The sequence below is a fragment of the Simochromis diagramma genome, unplaced genomic scaffold, assembly GCF_900408965.1.
Source record: "Simochromis diagramma unplaced genomic scaffold, fSimDia1.1 OVJJ01000683.1, whole genome shotgun sequence".
Taxonomy (NCBI): Eukaryota; Metazoa; Chordata; class Actinopteri; order Cichliformes; family Cichlidae; genus Simochromis; species Simochromis diagramma.
This window is the reverse complement of record NW_024387158.1, coordinates 2,574,157-2,597,323: the sequence shown is the minus strand read 5'-3', so window position 1 is coordinate 2,597,323 and position 23,167 is coordinate 2,574,157. Positions and strand designations below refer to the sequence as shown.

The 23,167-nt window shown below is 39.4% G+C and overlaps 1 protein-coding gene across 1 annotated transcript in view; it reads right to left on the bottom strand.

Annotated features, from left to right (window-relative positions):
- Nucleotides 1-68: 68 nt before the first annotated feature.
- The window catches only part of ror2 (receptor tyrosine kinase-like orphan receptor 2), a 44,329-nt gene continuing 21,230 nt past the window's right edge, over nucleotides 69-23,167 (bottom strand). Inside the window, exons 2-9 of the mRNA XM_040048616.1 lie at nucleotides 19,639-19,710; nucleotides 15,348-15,635; nucleotides 15,090-15,120; nucleotides 11,850-11,971; nucleotides 11,427-11,741; nucleotides 10,227-10,481; nucleotides 2,684-2,889; nucleotides 69-2,550 (exon numbers count right to left, since the gene is read on the bottom strand). Coding sequence (XP_039904550.1) covers nucleotides 1,090-2,550; nucleotides 2,684-2,889; nucleotides 10,227-10,481; nucleotides 11,427-11,741; nucleotides 11,850-11,971; nucleotides 15,090-15,120; nucleotides 15,348-15,635; nucleotides 19,639-19,710 — 2,750 coding nt within the window. The 3' untranslated portion in view covers nucleotides 69-1,089. The remainder of the gene's footprint in view (nucleotides 2,551-2,683; nucleotides 2,890-10,226; nucleotides 10,482-11,426; nucleotides 11,742-11,849; nucleotides 11,972-15,089; nucleotides 15,121-15,347; nucleotides 15,636-19,638; nucleotides 19,711-23,167) is intronic.

Genomic DNA, 23,167 nt, shown 5'->3' with positions numbered 1-23,167 from the left:
AAAATCTGTAGTGTTTGAACTTTGAATGTGGGATGACAAAATAAAAAACAAACAAGTGATACATGTGATGAAGGACTGACATAATTTGATTCATAAGACTTTATTTGATATTCACATACTGTAAGCAGAAAACAGCTTTAACAAAGCAAACTTGGTGGAAAGGACTAACACCAAGCTTATCCATCGTTTCCTGTAAAAAAAACCTAAAAAAAAAAAAATCAAACCAAAGTAATAAATTACAGATCTATTCAGCTGGGTATAAAAGTTAATGTTAACAGTACCAAATTCATGGAACACGTGTCATGAGGAATAAAAACTGTCTCTGGCCCGAAAATGATCAAAATAAGGGTGTAAACCTTTATTGTTTTGATGGATGGAAATGTGTGTTATACGAAACCATTTTAATGAAAGAAAAATCAATTCTGAATCAGTTCTATACACCATAAACTGTTGTTCTGCATTCACAGACAATACAATAATAACATAAAAAGCAAGCATAAAAATTGGGGGTACAAGAGTTGCAAAACACTTGTTCAGCACAGTAGAACCTTTTCACTTCTGAGTTATCAAATATCCATTTTTTCATTTCAATGAACAAAGTCATTTAGGAATCATCTCAGCCTTCGTTTAACAATCAGTTTCCATGAGTAAGTCGAAGGTATGGCATCCAAGAGTTAATGGTGGCACTGATGGCAAGATCATCATCCATATTACACTCCACACAAACTGTCTCACTGGCACGTGAAAATTAAAATCTGGTAACACCGTGAGCATTAGAGAAGGTAAACAATCTACCATTGTAAGAAAAATTCTAAAATACTTTTCTAAAGTTAAGAACAAGTTTTATGTTGCACAGCAACTGAAAGAATATCACTTCTTCCAAATGGCAACATTTAAAAAAGAGGAATAGCACAATTCATTTTACTTCATCACTTACACAGGGGTTTGAGAGGTACAAACATGGGACATTATATACAAAGACATTTATTCACTGTTGTGGAAAAATGGCTCCCTTCATTCAATGTGTTCATAGAATTTTGGGCAAAAATAGCACAGCTGGCATATTATTTCAGATCGACTGTCCTTCAGTTATGTGTCAGACAAGTGGATCACCAATTCGTCAGTCTGAGGAGCCTCACTTTCACCTAGTAATTCTGTTTCTGGCACTGCCAAGTCCTGGTTTTGGTTCAGTTCTTCCTCTGATGCCCCATCAGCCAATTCTTCATCGTTGGTCTTAGAGTCCTCATTTACCATTGCTGTTCTCTCTGTGGCAGAAGTGTTGGAAAGGACAGTGGTCACATATCCTGTAGATGTGGATCCACTGCCACTATGCTGAGAACCTGCTTTGGTAACCATTTGTTGTGGGTGGTGGATCTGCTGGTGTGGCATTGCCATCGGTATTTGCATGGGGTAAAAGTTCTGCAGGTATGGGTAAGCTGGAATTGGGTGATATCCATTGACAGGGATGTAGAGCTGTGGGGGCACCATTGGCCGATGTAGTTGACCCTTTATTGGCATGAATTGGGGCTGATGGAATGGTGAGCTCTTTTTAGGGCTGGTGTATCTTGATGCACTTGTTGTATTTATGCTAAGGTTGCTAACAGGGCTGGTGCTAAGAGAGCTGGTCTGGGTAGTATTATTGCTAGTGCCAGACACCTGAGCAGAGCCATTATAGTTGGACAGGCTCTCCCAGGAGCGCAGACGTGCATGGATGTCTTTGAAGCGAGTTCTCCGGGCTGGGACTTCACTCCAACACTCCAGCATAAGGTTGTAAATCCAGGATGGGCAGTCATCTGGACAGGGCAGTAACTGGTGGCTGCGCACCATGTCAATTACATCCTGGTTAGAGTAGCCACAATATGGCTGAAGACCATAACTGAATATCTCCCACAGCAACACTCCATAAGACCAGATGTCAGAGTCGGTGGAGAATTTGCCATGCTTAATAGCTTCTGGGGACATCCAACGAATAGGGAAAGGACTTGTTCCCATGAGACTGTAGTAATCAGCAGAGTAAACATCTCTGAATAGCCCAAGATCCAGGATTTTGATACCGAGTTTTTCAAACACAAGAATGTTTCGAGCAGCAAGGTCTTTATGGACTATCTGGTGGCTGGAAAGGTACTCCATTCCAGAAGCAATCTGGGTGATAACATGAATAAAATCAGCTTGCTCTAGAGTGGATTTGATTGTCTTGTCATCATCTGAGCTGCCAACATCTGAGTTAGGGGAGCGCATTACCAGATACTCATGCAAGTCACCAAGGCTGGAATAGGTGAAAATCATGCTCATTGGCTGCTCTTTGGTGACCACGCCAAGCAAACAAACAATGTTTGGGTGCTGCAGATGGAAACGGATCATAGCTTCATGGTGAAATTCCTCACAAAGAGCAGAATCTACCTTGTCCTTTAAAGTTTTTATGGCCACCACTTGGGTCTGCTCACCAGGTACTGTGCCATATAGGTGGCCCTTGTACACCTTGCCAAACCGGTCCTCACCGAGCCCCTCCATAAATCGCACTGCTGACATGTTAATCTCACGCAGCTTCGCCTGCAGCCATGAAACAATAAATACATGTCACCAAAGACTCTGGCCACCAGAATTCAACAATACTTAAACAAATGTATGTAAATCACATTTACTGTGACCATATTTAATGTTACCTTGTTATTATTATTGCTACCTGTTGTTTTTGATGATTCAGGGGCGACAGCTCCGTGTCCTGGGAGGGTGAGCTGCTGAGCTGGGAACGAGGTGGTGTGTCATTTGAAGCCTTATGTTTATTGCGACACAAGCAAACCAGAAAGAAGAGGCAAGCGATAACCAATGGGATGGCAACTGCAGGTATTAAAATAAACAGGATCTCCTTCCTGGGGTTTTCTTGTGGCTCTGAAATAATAACAGAAACAAGGTCAAATTATATACAAAATGAAAATTATTTTATATTCACTGCCACTCGCGCAGTTAAATTACTGGTGCGCGGAACTCTGAAGACACGTGGAAGTGTCTGCTTTACGCATGCTGCTGCAGGTAGCTGCAACTGACTTTTAAATGTCTGGAGGTGGAGCCCAAAGGAAGGAGGAGTGTCCTAATATGATTGGTTATGATGGACACTTCACCATGGCAGCAACATCAGCGCTGTTTTACACCGCATTTGTTTACAATTTGGAAAATAAAGTGTGCCGAATTAGATATCAAAAGTTATTGTTTGCTGTGCAGCACGGGAAATACTGACAACTATCACTAAGAAGTCTTTAAAGCCGGAGATTTCAAAGGCATGTTCTTAACCATCCACACTGCTTTCCCATTAATCTGTTAATTTTACACATTTATCATATCAAGAAAGTCAGTTGTACTTCTTTAGCCTATATTAAGAAATCTCATGGATTAAATGTGTAGTTAAGCATCTTTATGTTGACAGAAAGTGGAGTTTCACCCATCTGGCCCAATTAAAATCAAAGCAGGTTGTACGTGGTTTGAGTAGTATGGTATGAGTTTGTCATCCATGATTTAGATATTTTAGATTCTCTGTAACAATTTTGTGTAACAATATTACACAACATCTTTGCAGCTGCTCCATACCAAATACGCTACGTGTTATTCTTTGTGGTTGTATCTGTGCAGCTAACCAATCAGATTAACTTTATTTACGTCTGTTGTAGACCCATCACTCTAGTTTTCTGTCCTGAACCTAAAGACCACAGGGAAACGCCACACATCTAAGGTTGATAAGTTTATATTTTTGTTTATTTAGAAATCCAGAAATACTGTTCATAAAGAGACTAGCAAAAAAACCCATTAAAGAACTGATTTGGGTAGGTACTTCCATCTATGGTTATTGGCAAAATTATTGTTCACTTTTTTGAAAATTAGTGAACAAATGCTGATAAGTAACTTTTTGCAATTGTGGAACAAGTACCGTCACTAAATCCCATGCTTAATTAAAAGCAATAATGCTACAGTATATGTTGTACATTTTGTAAATAAAAGTACAAAGGTTTTGCATTACAATATACTTTAAATTCTATATAAGAATCTGCACAACTGAGAACTAATTCACTGTAGCCAAATTACACCATCATTTATTAGCTCATTTGTATTTTATGCTAATCTAATTCTGATAAATGGAGTTCACAGTGAAATATTTGTCTTTGTATAGTATATCTTTTCATGAATAAATAAAAAAATTTATAAGAAAGATTTGCTCTGTGATTCACATCAGTAACTTGTGTTCTCGATTAAAGTAAAGTTTGCCAGTCTGCATATAGCTGTTGTTTCTATTGTACTGATTTATCACTGACTTCACTTTGATGGTATGTGCAGTTACATGTGTCCGCTGCAGGCTGAGCAAAAACGTTTTGTTGGCAGGTTTAAATGTCTCTATTATTATCATTTCTAAGTACCTGGGTAGTTTTCCTTTTTTTTTTTTTTTTTTTTTTTTTTTAACTAGAATTTAATTTTCTGCTGACCCTTGAAATGTTGGAAAAATACATTAAAAATTATTTTCAGAACAGACTATTTAGCAAACAACAGCTTCTAACTTTACTTGCTTCCACTCTAAAAGAAAGATTTTTGATCTAATCAAACAAAAGAGTGTCTGTTTCACACATTCACTGAGGGACAGAGATGCAATAAACTGTTCCTATTCTACTGCAGCACCTTTTGTTCACACAGGTCATTTTTAACACAATTTGACATTCACACACAATCGACTGGTAACACTAAACTACGCTGCACACATGGTGACAAAAGATCATTATATATAACTGCCCTATTAGCTATCATGTGCCTGGAGAGATTTGGACATGAGATTTACCACCATCATGTAGCTTTTCACATTACTCTGGCAAAATGCCAATACCCACAAAGACTAACCCCAGTTTTGGGGAAACACACATTTGTTACTTACCCTTTCAATACATGAGTACAGTACAGTCTTAAAACTGGGTTTTCTTGATGGGGTCTACATTGCAGAAAAAATGCTGCAGATTTCTAGTCATGACGATCAATGTTTTGTATTATTTTTCTTAATCCTACGTTCTTTTGTTATAGCTTTAAACATAATCGGAGAAAATATCTGTTTTGTAGGATATTTGTAATATTTCAAATATTGTGTGAATAAACATTAAAAAAGTATTTAAGTATTTCTGAAATATCTGAAAAGTGTACCTGTCAAAATGAGATTCATGGAAAAAATCTCAAATGATGCAATATCAAAACCCATGTTGTTTGTTTTGTTTACAAAACAAAAACAAAAATGATACCACAGCACCTTCCATTTCACAACATTGCCCATGTCAGTGGGCTAATTCCTGTAAATATTTTTGGGGGATTTTGCTTTTGCCTGCCCTTGCTGGATTTGTTTGCTTAGCTGCTTGCCTTCCTGTGAATGACAACTGGCTGCTTCTAGATTAAAAGATTTAGAACGTGATAATCCCCGGACGAGATGGTGGACACAGAAGATGAAAAGAGCCATTAAGGAGAAGACGTCATCCTATCAGGCATGGCTAGCCTGTGGGACTCCTGTGGGACTAGCAGAAACAAACATTTTGTTGGCCTCTAAACAATTCTGGTAAACCGTCTTAGTAGGGGTGACTTAGGAGGGGATGGGAATATGGAATATGGATGTTCTACAGACATAAACTGAGGATATAGCCAAGTGGTGGAAGGAATACTCATCTCTTTAATTGCACATTCAAAACTTCTCTAGAGGAAAGTTTGAGGACAAGGGGATGCCTTGCTCATCACTGGAGGGAAGGTCAATAAGGGAGGTTAAAAAACAAACAAAAAAAACTCCCTGGTGGCATGGGCCCAAAGGGGTGTATGAGATTTTCTTAAGTAAGTTCGTTAAAGCTCTGGGCGGGACATCTGGATTGTTGGTTACCATCTTTAAAAAAGGAGGACCAGCGGCTGTGCTCAAGTCATAGAGAGATTGTGCTATTCTTTGGGTGCCTTGAAAAGCGCTATATAAATCCAATCCATTATTATTATTATTATTATTATTCGGCCACCTTGATAAGGTATACACAAAGGTATACAGTGGGGCAAAAAAGTATTTAGTCAGCCACCGATTGTGCAAGTTCCCCCACTTAAAATGATGACAGAGGTCAGTAATTTGCACCAGAGGTACACTTCAACTGTGAGAGACAGAATGTGAAAAAAAAATCCATGAATCCACATGGTAGGATTTGTAAAGAATTTATTCGTAAATTAGGGTGGAAAATAAATATTTGGTCACCTCAAACAAGGAAAATCTCTGGCTCTCACAGACCTGTAACGTCTTTTGTAAGAAGCTTTTCTGTCCCCCACTCGTTACCTGTATGAATGGCACCTGTTTGAACTCAACATCTGTATAAAAGACACCTGTCCACAGCCTCAAACAGTCAGACTCCAAACTCCGCCATGGCCAAGACCAAAGAGCTTTCGAAGGACACCAGGAAAAGTATTGTAGACGGGCACCAGACTGGGAAGAGTGAATCTACAATAGGCAAGCAGCTTGGTGTGAAAAAATCAACTGTGGGAGCAATCATCAGAAAATGGAAGACATACAAGACCACTGATAATCTCCCTCGATCTGGGGCTCCACGCAAGATCTCATCCCGTGGGGTCAAAATGATCATGAGAACGGTGAGCAAAGATCCCAGAACCACACGGGGGGACCTGGTGAATGACCTGCAGAGAGCTGGGACCAAAGTAACAAAGGTCACCATCAGTAACACACTACAACGGCAGGGAATCAAATCCCGCAGTGCCAGACGTGTTCCGCTGCTGAAGCCAGTGCATGTCCAGGCCCGTCTGAAGTTTGCCAGAGAGCACATGGATGATACAGCAGAGGATTGGGAGAATGTCATGTGGTCAGATGAAACCAAAGTAGAACTTTTTGGTATAAACTCAACTCATCGTGTTTGGAGGAAGAAGAATACTGAGTTGCATCCCAAGAACACCATACCTACTGTGAAGCATGGGGGTGGAAACATCATGCTATGGGGCTGTTTTTCTGCCAAGGGGACAGGACGACTGATCCGTGTTAAGGACAGAATGAATGGGGCCATGTATCGTGAGATTTTGAGCCAAAACCTCCTTCCATCAGTGAGAACTTTGAAGATGAAACGAGGCTGGGTCTTCCAACATGACAATGATCCAAAACACACCGCCCGGGCAACAAAGGAGTGGCTCCGTAAGAAGCATTTGAAAGTCCTGGAGTGGCCTAGCCAGTCTCCAGACCTCAACCCCATAGAAAATCTGTGGCGGGAGTTGAAAGTCCGTGTTGCTCGGCGACAGCCCCAAAACATCACTGCTCTCGAGAAGATCTGCATGGAGGAATGGGCCAAAATACCAGCTACTGTGTGTGCAAACCTGGTAAAGACCTATAGTAAACGTTTGACCTCTGTTATTGCCAACAAAGGTTATGTTACAAAGTATTGAGTTGTATTTTTGTTATTGACCAAATACTTATTTTCCACCCTGATTTACGAATAAATTCTTTACAAATCCTACCATGTGGATTCATGGATTTTTTTTTTCACATTCTGTCTCTCACAGTTGAAGTGTACCTCTGGTGCAAATTACTGACCTCTGTCATCATTTTTGGTGGGGGAACTTGCACAATCGGTGGCTGACTAAATACTTTTTTGCCCCACTGTAATAGGGGGAAATCAGCTTTCAATTTCAGGAGGAACAGTTCAGTTTTCCCCTCGGCCGAGGAGCACTAGACTAGCTCTTTAGCCACTCTATAATAGGGTGCATGGGACTTTGCTCAACCAGTGTACATGTGCTTTGTGGACTTGCGGAAGGCATTTGACTGTGTCCTTCTTGGGACCTGTGAGGGATTATGTGACTCAGTGACCCATTTGATGCCTGCTCAACTACACAGAACTTGAGCCCCATTACTTGCAATGAGCCAAGGATCACATCTACCTAATGGACTCCCAATTTATTAATGTAAATGGGGAGTCCTCTTCACACACAAAGTTTAATTATGAGTACCACAGGGTTCTGTGCTAAGACCAGTTCTGTTTACATTATACATCATTTTTAAGGCATATCATTCAAAGGTCTAGTATACATTTTGACTGCTTTGTACAAGATCGCTTCATTGACAGCTCCAAATGTCAATGAAACAAGATGACATACAACAATTAGTTAAACTGTACAAATATCTTAAAAGCATAAAGATGTTGATGACAATGATGATGTTGATAATTTACTGCTTATAAATTCAGATAAAAGTAACGTTGCTGTACTCAGCCCTAAACATCTTAGAAACATGGTGTCGAACCAGATATTTACTCTGGTTCGACACCATACTGTGAAGAATCTTCACAGTCATAGGTTCTTCAATCCATATTAAACAAATATGTAGGACTGCTTTCATGCATTTGTGTAATATCTCTAAATTAGAAACATCCTTTCTCAGAATGATCCTGAAAAACTAGTTCATACATTTATTGCCTCTCAGCCGGAGTATTGTAACTTAATATAATCGGCTGTCCTAAAAACCTACCTTTTTGATAAAGCATGTAGTTAGGGCTGGTTCAGGTGACTTTGAATCCCCCATTAGTTATGATCCACTGAGTTTTTCTTACTCACTCAACTTCTTCATTCACTGTTTGTTTACACACCACTCTGTATTTAATCATTAGCTATTATTAATCTCTAGCTCCCTGCCCTCTTTAATCCCTATTGGGGGTTTTCTCTCTCTTATTGTAGTGTCTTTACCTTACAATATAAATCACCTTTGGGTGACTGTTTTTGTGATTTGGCACTACATAAATAAAATGTAATTGAATTGATTCTTGTGTCTGCCTTTTGTGCATAATGTGATTCTGTTGGCTCTGTCAGGTAGTGGCTTCAATCTCACACTGGGGCAGTTTGCAGTCAAGTGCAAAGTGGCAGGAATAAGAATTAGCACCTCTAAGGCTGAGGCACCTAAGGCACTTCTATGAGCTCTGGGTAGACTGAAAGATTAAGAAGTTTTATTTGAAAAGGTTGATTAGGCAGCCAAGGTTTCAGGTGAACACATTGTGAGACCTAGCACCATCTTATCTTGTGATTTAGTGAGATCACGTGGCCCTGGATGTGAGTGGGCATTAAGGCAACTGGGAAGGGATCTCATAACTGGAGTATAGATGGCAGACAGTCGTGTTGTAAACCCCGCCCTCTGATCAAAGATGGCCGTTCACAATGGACATACATGGCTCCACTCCTCTTTCAAACCATCTGTCTTCTCTGTCCAAAATGTGGACATTGGCATCCTCAAAGAGCAACGTTTGTCCTTTAGATGCAGATGTACAGCTGAGTCTTGCCCTGTTGAGGTGGCTCTTGTCTATGCTGTGCCATGCATTTATGAAGTGGCTGTTTGGTCTCGCCAATGTAGCATTCCTCGCTGCACTGAACAGCATGTACTATGTAGTTTAATTTGTGTTTAGGAGTTTTGTCCTTGGGATGAACCAGTTTTTGTCTGAGTGTCCCAGTGTACTTCAGACCCAGCCATAGACTCAGACAAGAACTGGTTCAAAAAAAAAATGACAGCCTCTCACAGTAGATGTCAGGTTCTCAGATCTATCATCCTTTTGACAGGAGGTTAATTTATTCCCACTGTTGAAAAGTGCTTGTTCATAGGAGAACATCTGATTGTTGGGTTTTACTCTTTAACATTGCAGGACCCTTACCTTGCAATATAAAATCACCTTGAGGCACTCTAAAAAAATAAATTAAATTTAAATGGATAATATACAGACAGGTCAGGAAAACCTTGAGCCCTCCCATGAGGAAATCCGGTAGGTCCACTTTGTCACTTAGAGGGAAGGGTCATTGTAAATCAACACAGAGTTGTTCTAAGTGATCACCTGATGGTTGTAGCTTCTTGATGGATGATAATGGCCTCATTCACAGAGCAAGAAAGCTCACTGAATTGTCTTATGAGAATGAAAATGATGTGATTCACATGCCATAGTCTTCATAGTCAACTTTAAACACCAAGGTATCAAGAGAGCACTTTCCACAATCAGAATCAAAACACTAATGAGGGAATAACCTATGAAACAATGATGTTCCACCCCATCAGTATAGGTACTTTCAAAACTATGCTTGAAAAGTTAATGCCTAGGTGTATTGCAGCACTTCTGGAAACAAGGGGTGGGATAAAACCAAACCAAGACACTATATATTTTGGGATTTCCTTAAACAGCTGATAACTTAGGAGGAAATTCCCTTATGATACTTACTGCAGGGCTGGATTTCACACAGGTCCACCCTGACCAGAGGGTCCAGGGTGAAGCACCAGGGTGCCTGCATTAGGCCTCCTGGATTACGACAGAAGTTGTGACTTCCCCAGAGCTCAGGATACTCCTGGGACAGGTGGTGACTGTGCGGGTACTGAGCGCTCCATGGCTGGCAGTAGTGACCAGATTTAGTGATGCTGATTGTGCCCTTGTAGTCAACTCCACTTCCATTATAGCAGCTGTGATCTGAGGGGGAATCTGTAGAACGGACAATGACAGACAGACAATGAATTTCAGGTGTCTGAAATTTTGAGAATTTAATGAGTGCTAAACGATGTATTAATTATAATTTAAAGTAAAATATATGATCCTCTGCTCCTAGTTCTATGTTTACCCTTGCAGGTTATTTATTGACTCAATTTTTTAAAAACACAAAAATTTTATTAATTTGTGAAATAAAATTCTGTTCATAAACAAACAACATTTTCCCTTATTAGTATAGGTGCAACATAATTTCTAAGGTAAATGTGAACCGCTATATTTATGAAATGCATCAGTCTCCCATCAGTGGTTTAGACAAAAATGCACTTTTATTTAGGGAAATTTGGTGGTTTAAAATTAAACTGTGTATGCCACTGTAGACCTCTTGTGCATTAAAGAGATAACCACAATAACCAATCAGAATATAAAAATATATAAACAATTAAAATGGTACCTAGAATTACAAACGCAGGGCTGGAAGTTATGTCTACGATACAGCTTTGGTCAGTTTTACAGTGAGTGAACCTCCCTGCTTAATACAGTTAGGTAAGTAAGTTTTTTGGACAACACATAATTTTCTTTAATTTTTCCTCTCTACACTACCAGATTAGATTTCAAATCAAACAACCAATATGGGATTGGCTGGTTGGCTGGTTAACAGCTATGAAATGCATCCATATGAAATCATCTCTAGATCTTTTATCTGCTTATTTTATCATGTAATAGTCCCTGCTTATCAGGTAGATGTCCAATTAGTTTGAAAATATGACACTATGAAGAAAAATGGTGGTGTACAGAAGAACATTTACAAAAATAATGTCAGTATCTAAATATTTATGACCCTAACTGAATATAGTACGCAGTAATGGGGTGTATGCTTGCACATTTGTTTCATAACTGGGGTATTTTTACATATTTTTGTGTGTGCATTCATCCACCTACATGAACCCAATTTTTCTGGTGGTACTCCTATCCTCATACAGGAAGCTGCAGCAGGTGTTCCTGGCTGTGGCAGCAAGTGACAGCTTGGGAGCTCAAGCTGCATGAGTAACATAGGATTCGATCTGGCAATGGTGTACTCAGCAAGACAAAGGTCATTCTCCAGAGCCTCGCACTCATCTCTACAGAGTTGACGGCGCCGAGGGCCCCGAGATTGCTCATCACACAGAGGGAAGACATAGTAGCAGAAGGATGGGATGGCGAACTCAGAGCACTGATCAGACAGGTGGGTGGATGTTCCAATCATAGTGAGGGCAGCTTAAAAAAAGTGGAAAAAGTTTTAACTGTTTGCTTGGAAATTTCAGATATTATTAAAGTTTAGAATTAAGGAATATATCAACCATGAAGGATGCCTAATTTCCTCACCTGTAATGCGGTTTTCACTCTCCCCTTGCATCTGCAGAGACTCAACATAGATACTGCGGTTACCGATGAATCGAGCACAGGCAATGCCTCGATATGGCTGGCAAAAATGTTTTTCACGTGACCTAAAGAGAAAAAAAACAAACAAACAAACAAACAAAAAACAAAACAGGTTTAAATTCTTTAAATGACTTCAGGAGAAAATGTGATGTAATATGATGTCTGGCCTTTATACGCCCTGCACATCTTTGCTGTTTGTGGATGTAACCTTTTGCTTCAAAAATATACGTAGTCTGTTGCAATGTAAGCTGCACATTACACATGCATACTGGTCTTCTGTAATAAGCATATTTAAATAATCCATATCAAGCATGAATGTCAGCTGATATATTATACAGTTTTTGTAAACTCTTAAACGTTACCCAGAAATTCAGTATAATTTAGATTCCTGTAATTAACCAGGAAAATGTTTGGACAAACCTTCTCGTTTAATGTTTTTTCTTTATTTTCACTACTTTCTACATTGTAGATACTTACTGAAGACATCAAATATATGAAGCATGATCAATGGAATTATGTAGCAAAGAAAAAAATTGATAAATAATTCTAAATGTGTCTTATATTTTAGATTCCTCAAAGTAGTCCCCCTTTGTTTTTTTGATGATGTATTCACCTGAAATGTTCTCACTTCACAGATGTGAGATTAGAAATTAGACCAGTGGAAATCTTTGAAATCTGTTTTTTGGTCTGATGAGTCCAAATTTGAGATCTTTGGTTCCACCCGCTGTATCTTTGTGCGACAGAAAAGGTGAACAGATGGCCTCTCGTGCATGGTTCGCACCGTGAAGCATGGAGGAGGAGGTGCTTTGCTAGTGACACTGTTGAGGATTTATTCAAAATTGATGGCACACTGAGCCAGCATGGCTACCACAGCATCCTGCAGCAACACGCCATCTCATCTGGTTTGTGCTTAGTTGAACAATCATTTATTTTTCAACAGGACAATGACCCCAGACACACTTCCAGCCTGTGTAAGGGCTATTTGACCAAGAAAGAGAGTGTTGGAGTGCTGTGCCAGATGGGCTGACCTCCACAGATACCTGGCCTAAACCCAATCAAGATGGTTTGGGATGAAATTGACCGCAGAGTGAAGGCGAAAGGGCCAACAAGTGCTCAGCATCTCTGGGAACTTCTTCAAGACTGTTGGAAAACCATTTCAGTGCTAGTTAATGAGCACAGAGCCGACTAGATGATGTTGGTCCCTTAGGCTAGCCCGATGAAGTCTGTATGTTATTGTTTAGCCAGAGACTTTCACACCAGTGCCTAGTGGATGTCAATTTGAAGGGTTCTGGCAGTGCTCATCCTGTTTGTTCTGCCATCATGAAGGAGATGGACTACCTGTAAAACATCTTTAGGGTCCAAGTATCAGCTAATGCTAGCAACAGTGACACTAGCCCTAGCCAAATGCAGAAACTAGTGAAAAACAGAAAGGAGCAGCAAAAGAGGTCAGTGGCTTCCACCACTATTAATTTACCGTTCATACTTTGAGCTATTCAACCTCCTTATATAAGACTTTCCTCAACAGTAATTTCAGGTCACCTAACATTACAAAGATTTATGACACAAAAGTTTAATGCAACACAGTTGACAAAGTAGACAGAGAAAGCTGTATTTAAGGTAAATGCACTTGGGGCAAAAGATTTATATACACTACACTCATCTCATGCTAATTTTGGGCTTTGAATTCTTTGAAATGTTCTTTTAGGGTGTAATGCTTGTACGGCATCCATTTTTAATCAACTTTTCTCTAATATTGTAAGTATGCATATATACTCAAATATATGCATACATTTTATATATTTTAATAAGTGGTGCTAGAGGTTGTACAGGTTCTTTTAACTTATCAAGACCAAGGTGTACTAACATCTTGTTAACATCTTGTTAATGATAATGATTAACTACTAGTTTCTTTTTGCCGGCAGTTTGCCAGCAGTTTGAAAGCACTCATTGGATTGACCACTACTCACAAAGTCCAAGGAACTCAGTGATGATCTAAGAAGGAGAATTGTAGATTTATACAAGTTGGAAGTTTCACACAAGTTTAAACCACTGCAGATTCTGAGACCAGCAGTTCAAACAATTGTGCCCAAGTTATTCAGATGTGTCACCACATTGCCAAGGTCTGAAACAAGATCCAAACGGTCACTCAGGATAGAGGAAATTGGTAGGGATGTTTACAAGCAAGGCTCACACCTAACATGAACTGAAAACTGCTGGAATACTACTGTCACTCTCCACAGTGAAGTGAGTTTTACATCACCATGGAGTGAGAGTGTACTGACCATGAAAGAAGTCCCTGCTCCAAAATGGACACCTTCAACCTTAACTGAAATTTGAATCTACCCAGAAGAAGCCAAATGCCTTCTGGAGAAAGGTTTCATGATCAGATGAGACCAACATTGAGCTATTTGGCTGCAATGACAAAAGCCATCTCTGGAGGAGCAAAGGTGAGGTTTTTAAACTAGTGCAAGCACAAATGCCAGCAACAACGGCGTCCACTTACAGCTGCAGAAGTCTAAATCAGACATTACTGGGGATCTATGCTTCAAGGGGAAATCTGCAATGTAGCTATGTCATAACTGCAAGCCCACAACCCCGCAAACCCATCAAAACAATGTAACTACATGTCCAGTCAATGCCGCATGTGGCTACTGTTATTGGCTTGGTCAATACTGTCAATTTTTCTTGTGCATTTTTTCACTGCAGTTTTGGAATTTATCAGTCAGAGACAACAATCTTGGTCTTAATACAAGCACTAACAATCTTAGCATTGCTTGAGGGAGACTGCTGAAACTAATTTCAATTTCCATTAAATTTTACAAAAGTATGCAGGGAGTTCCTGAAGGACAAATAAACTGATACCATCTGGCCACAGTTGCTAATGTCCATCAGCGACTGTACAAACACATAAAGGCAATAACATCTTATAGCCACAATCTGTGTGCTATAGGTTGACACTTAAAATTCGCTAATTTCTTCTTTCCCCCCCGCTAATTTCTAAAAAACAAAAAAAACCCAACCCCCCCCCCAAAAAAAACAGCAACAACAACCCCAAAACAAAAACAAAAAATAAAACAAGCAAAAACTGTTAAAAAAAATACTTGATTAAAAATATTTACAAACATATAAACACAAACAGACAAACACACGTAACACACTATTAACAAGAAGATGGCCACTTACGGTTCAGCTGGGCCTCGTGTGGGCATCTGTCCTGTAAATCAGAAAGAAAACAAGTACATGAAAATAAGGAGTGACTGGCTCTACAGTCAGAAACATTGCCGTTTTTATGATTAGTAAAAGCTTCCTGCACAAGCCACTGACCTCACTGAGACTTGTGTAAACAGAAGTTGTATAAATAAACACTTAATATTAATTATTTAACCCATACAGTTAAGCCTTAAAATTAAAAGTTATAGTACAAATAAACTTCAGTCTTACCTAGTTTGACATAAAGAACACCTGTGGCAGAAATGACTTTGACTGAGTTAGATGCAACACACTGATAATAGCCCGTATCTGTTGTGTCCAGGTCCTGGATGCGGAGCTTTGAGCCTGCCTCTGTCTTGCGGATGGTTAGGCGTCCCTGTTCCTGTACTACAGGGGCATCATTCTTCAGCCAGCGGATAGACGGTCGAGGATTTCCTGCCACTTTGCAATGAAGGGTGGCTGTCTGCCCCTGAAAGAGGGTGATGTTGTTGACTGGCTCCTGGAACTCCAAAAAATATCCTTGAAGAAGTAAAACATTGGTTTTAAGCCTGATAGTAGCATTCTGTCTAATAAAACATCTGGAGCATCAAGTTTGTTGCATTTGATTGTTAATTGGTACAGTGTGTCTCTGATTTTATTCTTTGCAGTGAAACCTATTTTAATAATTGTGAGCACACAAGCAGACGGCTCCCCTGAACCAGCAGCAAACTGGGATGCAGCCAGATCAACCCCTGAACCATCACATAATCATAGTATTACTGCTCCAGCTAGGGGGTGTGAGACAAGGGTATAGGAAGATGTTGGAACATCCTTTGTCCTTTCTAGTGTGGTTCTATGGAGAATTTCGTATTGGACAAGTTGTAAGTTGGGGCTTTAGTCGTTTTGAAGGTGTTTAAGCATATTTGTGTCTAGAAGTTTTGATCTGGATTGATGGACTTATCTGTGATGGTTTATTTTTCCATAAAAATTTTGTTCGTTTCAAAGCTCTGCAAAGCTTTGAACCATACTTGGGGTAATTGTCTTCATGGTATATAAACCCATGACCAATCAATTTCAGTGTAGAAGGGATGATGAAGCACTAAGATATTGTGGTAGACCATCTTGTTCGTGATACCATCAATTTTCATTCATTTGCCCATGGAGTTTACAGAAATGGAACTCCATTTCCGGGTCTTAAAGTCTCTTTGAAATGAAATTTGAATGTCAGTGAGATTTTTACCTGGATAAATAAAGGACTAATAATAATTTTTAAAAAAATAATTCCACATTTGAATCTCCACTGTGTTTCACTGTGGGTGCAGGACATCTATAATCAAAACACAGTCTCTAGGTTTACTGCGGACATAAACATGACAATGCTGACCAAAGAGTTTAAATTTGGACTCATCTGTCCACAGCACCTTCCTCCAATCATCTACAGTCCAGTATTAATGAACCATGTACACAATTTTTCAAAAAAACCAAACAAACAAACAAAGTAAATAACTAATGTATGGTTCTTAGTTTATTGTTTATACTTTATTGTCTCTACTCACTTGGTATCATGGTAGCCTTAGTTCTTGTTATCTGTTTTGCTCATAGTAACCCACTACGAGACTAGCAAAGTAAACCCTAACTTCTGAGTTTTCCTTGATATCCCATTATATCAAGTTTGTAGGTTAAATCTCCGTCTGTGATAGGTTTTAACTTCTTAATTACTTGTTGTTTTACTTTGAAAGTCTTTTGTCTTGTGTACTGAGTGTCATTTCCCTTTTTTTTTTTGTATCCCTGATTTGTTCTCAGTGTGTTTTTCCCTAGGCTCATTATCTTTTGTAATTATGGTCCGATTCTCCGCTTGCCCCTTGTCGCATCGCCCCTTGTGGTTGTGTGTCCGTTAGTTCATGGGTTCCCTGATGATTCCTTGTATTATGATTCCTTGCTCCAGCCCTGCTAGGTCTTTTGTTTGTTTGTTTGTTTTGTTTTTTAATTCTTTGATTTTAGCTTTAAAGCTTCTTTTCTGAGTCAGTTCCCGTTTCTCGAGTCTTGCACTTGGATCCACATCTCGTCTGCCACACACCCACTCATGATAGAATTAAGCTTAATTTTGGAAGATGTTAAACTGTATTTTATGAGTGTTTTTGTTATTTAGCCCAATTTCACTGGAATAATGGGTGGGACAAAACAGAAACCCAATCCATGTGAACAGCCTCACATACGGCAACTTTCAAAATTACCATAATTGCACGGTATATCAAGCTCCTTTCAGTAAACTAAAAATAGTTTGATTCTCTGGATAAATCTGGACTGAGGATATTTACTAAACATGATAGTTTTGCATGACAGTCTTCACTCTAGGAACTGTGAATTGTTGTACAATACCTCAGTTATTTGCTTATAAAAACACATAACAACAACAACTGATCTTACTGTCCCCCACCTGCTGCGCCCCACTTTTTTAAAAACACCCGACTGTACTCATTTTTCTGTTTAGATGTGGAGGCAAAGTCACCGGCCAAAATATACACAACAATAGTTCTTTTTAAAATTTTCTCTTTTCACTGTGTCCTACATAATAAATTCAATCTTAGAAAATTCATTAAAGTTAGAATTTAGATTCCAATAACATTTGTTTGTTTGTTTTTTTGTCATAACATTTTGACCTACTTTTTACAGTCTGTATCACATTTCAGAGCCTGAACTTTTTCAGTTCTACTTGAGTAAATAAGTTGATTCAGGACTTTTACCAAAATATTTTTTAACACAAGTAAAGAAAGGGAATAAAAAGGAATAGGTGCAGAGATAATGATAAATACACACTAAGATTACGGCTATTGGTACTTCTGCTTTATGAGCAGCAGACAGATTCTGGAGCTCATGCAGTGGAAAAACAGATCTGTGGCCTATTTCCCATCCTGACACAGCACTTCTATTCACAGGCTACAGAAGAGTAATGTTATCATAAAGCTCTTTAATCACAAATAGTTAATTTATCTGTTATGAAAATAAGTGTGTAAGGGCAGCGCAGTTAGGAAAGGAGAAAAAAAGCATTAGTGATTAAAGGAGTCAAAACAAACACAATGAACTGCACAGTTGCCTCCCACACCCCCCAAAAAACAAAACCCCACACTCCCTTGTATGGGCCAGTCACAACCTCACAGTTCTTTATCATTTCCATGCAGTCCTGGCTGCTACTCCAGTGACTGCCTGGCTTGAAGTTGTGGTGTGACCAGAGGTCCCTGCACTATGACAGTCTTGGTCCAACACTCAGAAGCTAACCTCTGCATAGTGTAAGGGCATCGCCGGCTTTTTAGGCTAATTTATTCTTTATTTTGACAAATGATAATCTGTCAAAAATACACAACTCTGCTGCAATTCACAACACAAAAAATGGAAACATTAAGGCCACAACTAAGATTCCGGTTCAAGAGTGTTGCCGCATAACTTTATTGTGAAGCAACATTTTTAATTCTCTTATCAGTCACTTACAGAATGTAATATAGTCCAGCACAGGTTGGGGCAGAATGCCTGCCGGCCAACACTCGGTGATCCACAGGGCCATCATCATTCTTGGCTGAAGTCCAAACTACTTTGGGACTAGTAAGGTATCAAATATCAAAGCTCAAGTACTTGATTGATTAGGCTTATCCCTGCGAGACAGAAGTAATGAAAAGCAGCTTTCTAACAAAACAGACTTTCCTGCAAGTTTCAAAAGCCTGGTCCACTAAGAGCAATAGCTTGTTTGTCCCAGAAACAACTACTCAAGGAATGCAGCTGATAACTGCACAGAGGAGCTATTCCTAAATCAAAGATACTGAGACAGCAACAGAAATTGTGAATTATAATGTTTTGATCTGCTGATGGGAGTCTGACATATTACTATGAAATAATTATTTAAATCTGCCATGTGCTTTACTCAGAGTTTGGGTGAGCTCAGGGCCTATGGGTCACAAGACAATGCTGTATATATTCTAATTAGGAATGGAAACACTCTACTCAGTCTTTCTGCAACAGTGTTGAATCTTTCCCTTAAAGTACTGACACTACTTGCAACATTCCCAACTAATTGTTAGCATACAGACCAATGGGTCCTTCCTTGATTAACAGTTTATCTGTCTAGTCACTACTTCTGAGTAGCTCTCCAGATATAATCTACATTGTCAGATGTAGCTCGTGCCCACAGCATTTGATTTTAGTCACTAGACAAGCTCAAAAAACCCATATGAGACATTTTGATGTGATGACAGAGGTCAGTAGGATGAAACCAAGTCATTGGGTGAAACTATAAAGTGAGATTATGGCTTGGTGAGCTATGTCAAGCTTAAAGTCAGAGTTTTCTGTCTCTTGAATGTGGCTCTCTTTTAAATTGGCTAAATCACTGTGAAAATCACAACAGAAAGAAGTGCATAGCAACAGCAAACAGCAAAATACTTCTACAAGTCATTTTTGATATGGATTATACAAACAGTCCAATAGTAATTGAGCTTTAGGTGTGTACATAACTGACACAAACAGCATCAGAAAACAAAAGGAATTTCAATCTCACCTTCGACTGTTGGCGCAGCTCCACTCTGAGCTTCAGCCACACCACCTATGCCTACTGAGAGGCCCGGATTATCTGGAGGACAGAATTTGAGGGAATGAGTTCAAGTGAAACCTAAAATAAAAACAAGACCATGCAAACTGGTGGAGGTTCCAAGATGTTGCAAAGACTTAAAAATACAGACTAAAATTTTGCATTCTATCCTTGAAATTTCCCCCTCGTGGGACTAATAAAGGTATATCTTATCTTATCTTAAGGTGGTGCTTAAAATTCTGCTTTGTCCCAAGTACTGAGAATGTAAAAGTGCCTCCCAGAATTTTAAATGCGGAACTTTCATTTGATGTATATGAAGGAGGCCCTCTGCAAACTAAACTAAAGTGGATGCCTGCAAAACTGTCTTTTTGGCAAAGAAAAACCCCTCCACAACATGTAGCCCATGCAAAAATATGCTTGAGGAGGTAGGCATATCATTGTTAAAGGTAAGAAGTGCCTTGATAAATGTGAATATATTTTTCATGGTATACCAAGATAGAGTGACAAACCAACAAATATGTGCTATGTCTGTTCAACCATTTATAAAAATAAAATAAAATAAATAATAATAATCAGCTATAAGAGGGTCGTTGACCCACTATTAATCATGTGCTTCATCACATAAGTCAAGGTGTGAAAACAGGTGTGAGCCATTACCACTACAGGCTGGATGAGAGGTGAAACATCTTCGATAATTTAAAAAAAAAAAAAAAAAAATCCAGTCACTTTATTTCCAAGTTCTTTAGACTACCATGATCTGGATGACTGATAACCTTCACAGACAAGCTAGTACAATGTTGCAATTTTTATTTTTGATTCCTGCACATTTGTGTCAAACGAGAAATGCCATTTCTGTTAAATCACATTCAGTCCTCAATTTACATTTTACATCATCCACTACAAGAATGAAAGACAAAAGCCTAAGAAGACAAAACCATCATCATGCAAACCTCTAGGATCCACTTAATGGGGATACAGTCAGGTTTAATAAGTGCTGTCTAATTGTGTTCCGAGTAGTATTAAGGACTCTAATAAACTAATGTTTTTTGCTGCACTATAGTAAAAACCAAGAAAACCAAAAACTGAGTTAAGCTTCCTAAGGCCTGGTCAAACCAGGCAGCAGCTGTGATTGATTACATGTATCAAATGCCTTGGAAAATGAGGGACTTGGGGCAATGGGATGCTTTTCCATCCGCAGCTGAATAGGGCTGCTGGCTGCTGCATTCCAAGAGCTTGCTGCCTCTGTCATGAAAAGGCCCTTTGAGCGCTAAGAGGCCAGGCTACGGCTCTAAGTGCTGGGGTTTTTGACTGAGGGCTGTCTGGCACACCACAACACTTTCCTTCACTCTCCTGGCTATCTTGCTGAAAATGTGTGTGCTGATCTCCTCCTGTAGCATAGTGTATTGACCCTTGTCTTTGTTATTATTCATCCTACACTCATCTACACTTTTATGCCTTTTTTATGTCCTACACTCTTATTCTTTGAGATTTCTGATATTTTCAGAGAGCAGGCTGGAGTTCTACAAAAATGTACTGAAAGCAGAGCTACTTCAGAGAGATGTTGCTAGTTGAATAAAATCTCAAGTTTAGTAAGGAGAGGTAAAGAACCACAGAAGCAAAGGAGGAAATCATGATTTGAAATCTAATCACTGTCTTCATTCTCACAAAGAATGCTTGTGGTTGAAGGAGTTCTGCAAAGGCACAAGGAGCATACTGAAAATGCAACAATACATATTTTTGTTTAATTAATACACATTCCAGAGAGCTACTGAGATCTGTTGATCAGCTAGTATGGTGTCATCTTGTCACCACCTGATGAAATTGTCAAGAAGTGATAATGTCAGCTAAATAAAAATAAATAAATAAACACACACCCAAGGACAGAGAGGAAACAACAGCAGTCAGTATGGTGATTCACATGGTGAGGATGTCCCCATTCCCATCACGACCACCCAAATCACCAAAGACAGAACACTAAAACCTATGGTGGTGACAGACAGCCACAAAAACCTAGAGACCTCAGGCCTTGCGACCCACAGTGACGATCAAGATCTAACAAGCCAGACAGCTCATCGAAGACCCACATGGGAAGCACAAACAGCCCAGAAGAACAGTCCAAAGCACTGCAAAGAGCCAAGAGACAGCTAATAAGAGCCCAGGAAGGACATCATTTGGCACAACCCCATTCATCCCCGGTGACCCTGCCATTAGGGGAGGGCAAAAGCAGCATGAGCAACACCCTGGCTCTAGCCCAGCCCATCCAATTCACCCAGCATCCAAGGGAGCCTACAGCCCCACGCAGTCCAGCAAGAGCAAATTGCTCTTGGAATAAAAAGTTCTTATCAGCTTTATATATGAATGAGCATCATGCTCTTCAGTAAACGTTGACACTGTTGTTACTTAGATCTGTAAGGTTATGTATATATCACTTTGAACTCAATTAAATTAAATTTTAGTGATGTCAGCGGTAATCTCTGCACGGGGCTGCACGGCGCTAACGAGCTAACCGCGTTGACGCCGTGCAGTCCCGCACATGGGCCGATCTACGCTAACTCACTAACAGAGATTTGCAGCGTTAATGCGGTTATAGCGTTAACGTCATTTTAACAAGATTGACGCTGACAGCACTATTCAATTTACATAACACCAAACCACAACAATAGTTACCTCAAGGCACTTTCTAGTGTAAGGTAAAGACCCTACAATAACCTACAGAAAAAAAAAGGAAAAAAAACAACAAAAAACGGAGAAAACATTGACAATCAGAAGAAACACTATGCTCTATCTATAATCATTGTCAAGAAGGAAAGTTTTAACCTAACTTTAAAAGTAGAAAGGGTGTCTGTCTACCAAATTCAAAATGAGAGCTGCTTCCACAGAAGAGGGGCCTGAAAACTCCATTCCACTTTTAAATTTCCCAGGAACTACAAGTAAACCAGCAGTCTGAGAGTGAAGTGCTCTATTGGTGTCATACAGAAATATGACGTCTTTAAGATAAGCTGGGGCCTGATTTTTCAAAACCTTGAATGTGAAGAGCAGGATTTTAAATTCGATCATGGATTTAACAGGGAGCCAATATAGAGAAGCCAAGACAGGAGAAATATGCTCTCTTTTTAGTCCCATGCAGTACACTGGCTGCAGCATTTTGGATCAACTGTAGGCTTTTCAAGCAGTTTTTAGGACAACCTGATAATAATCAATAACAATAATCCAGCCTAGAAGTAATGAATAGATTAACCAGTTTTTCAGCATCACTCTGAGACAGAATGTTTCTAATTTTAAGGATATTGCACAAAATGAAGCAAAGCAGTCCTGCATATTTGAAGTACAAGAAAATGACTCAAAGGTTTTTCAATGTGACTGGAGGCCAATCTAAAGTACATATCTGGTTAGACACCACGTTTCTAAGGGCCAAGTGCAATAACCCCAGTTTTATTTGACTTTAAAAGCAATAAATTAGAGGACATCCAGGTATCACTATTATTAATGGAGGCCGAGG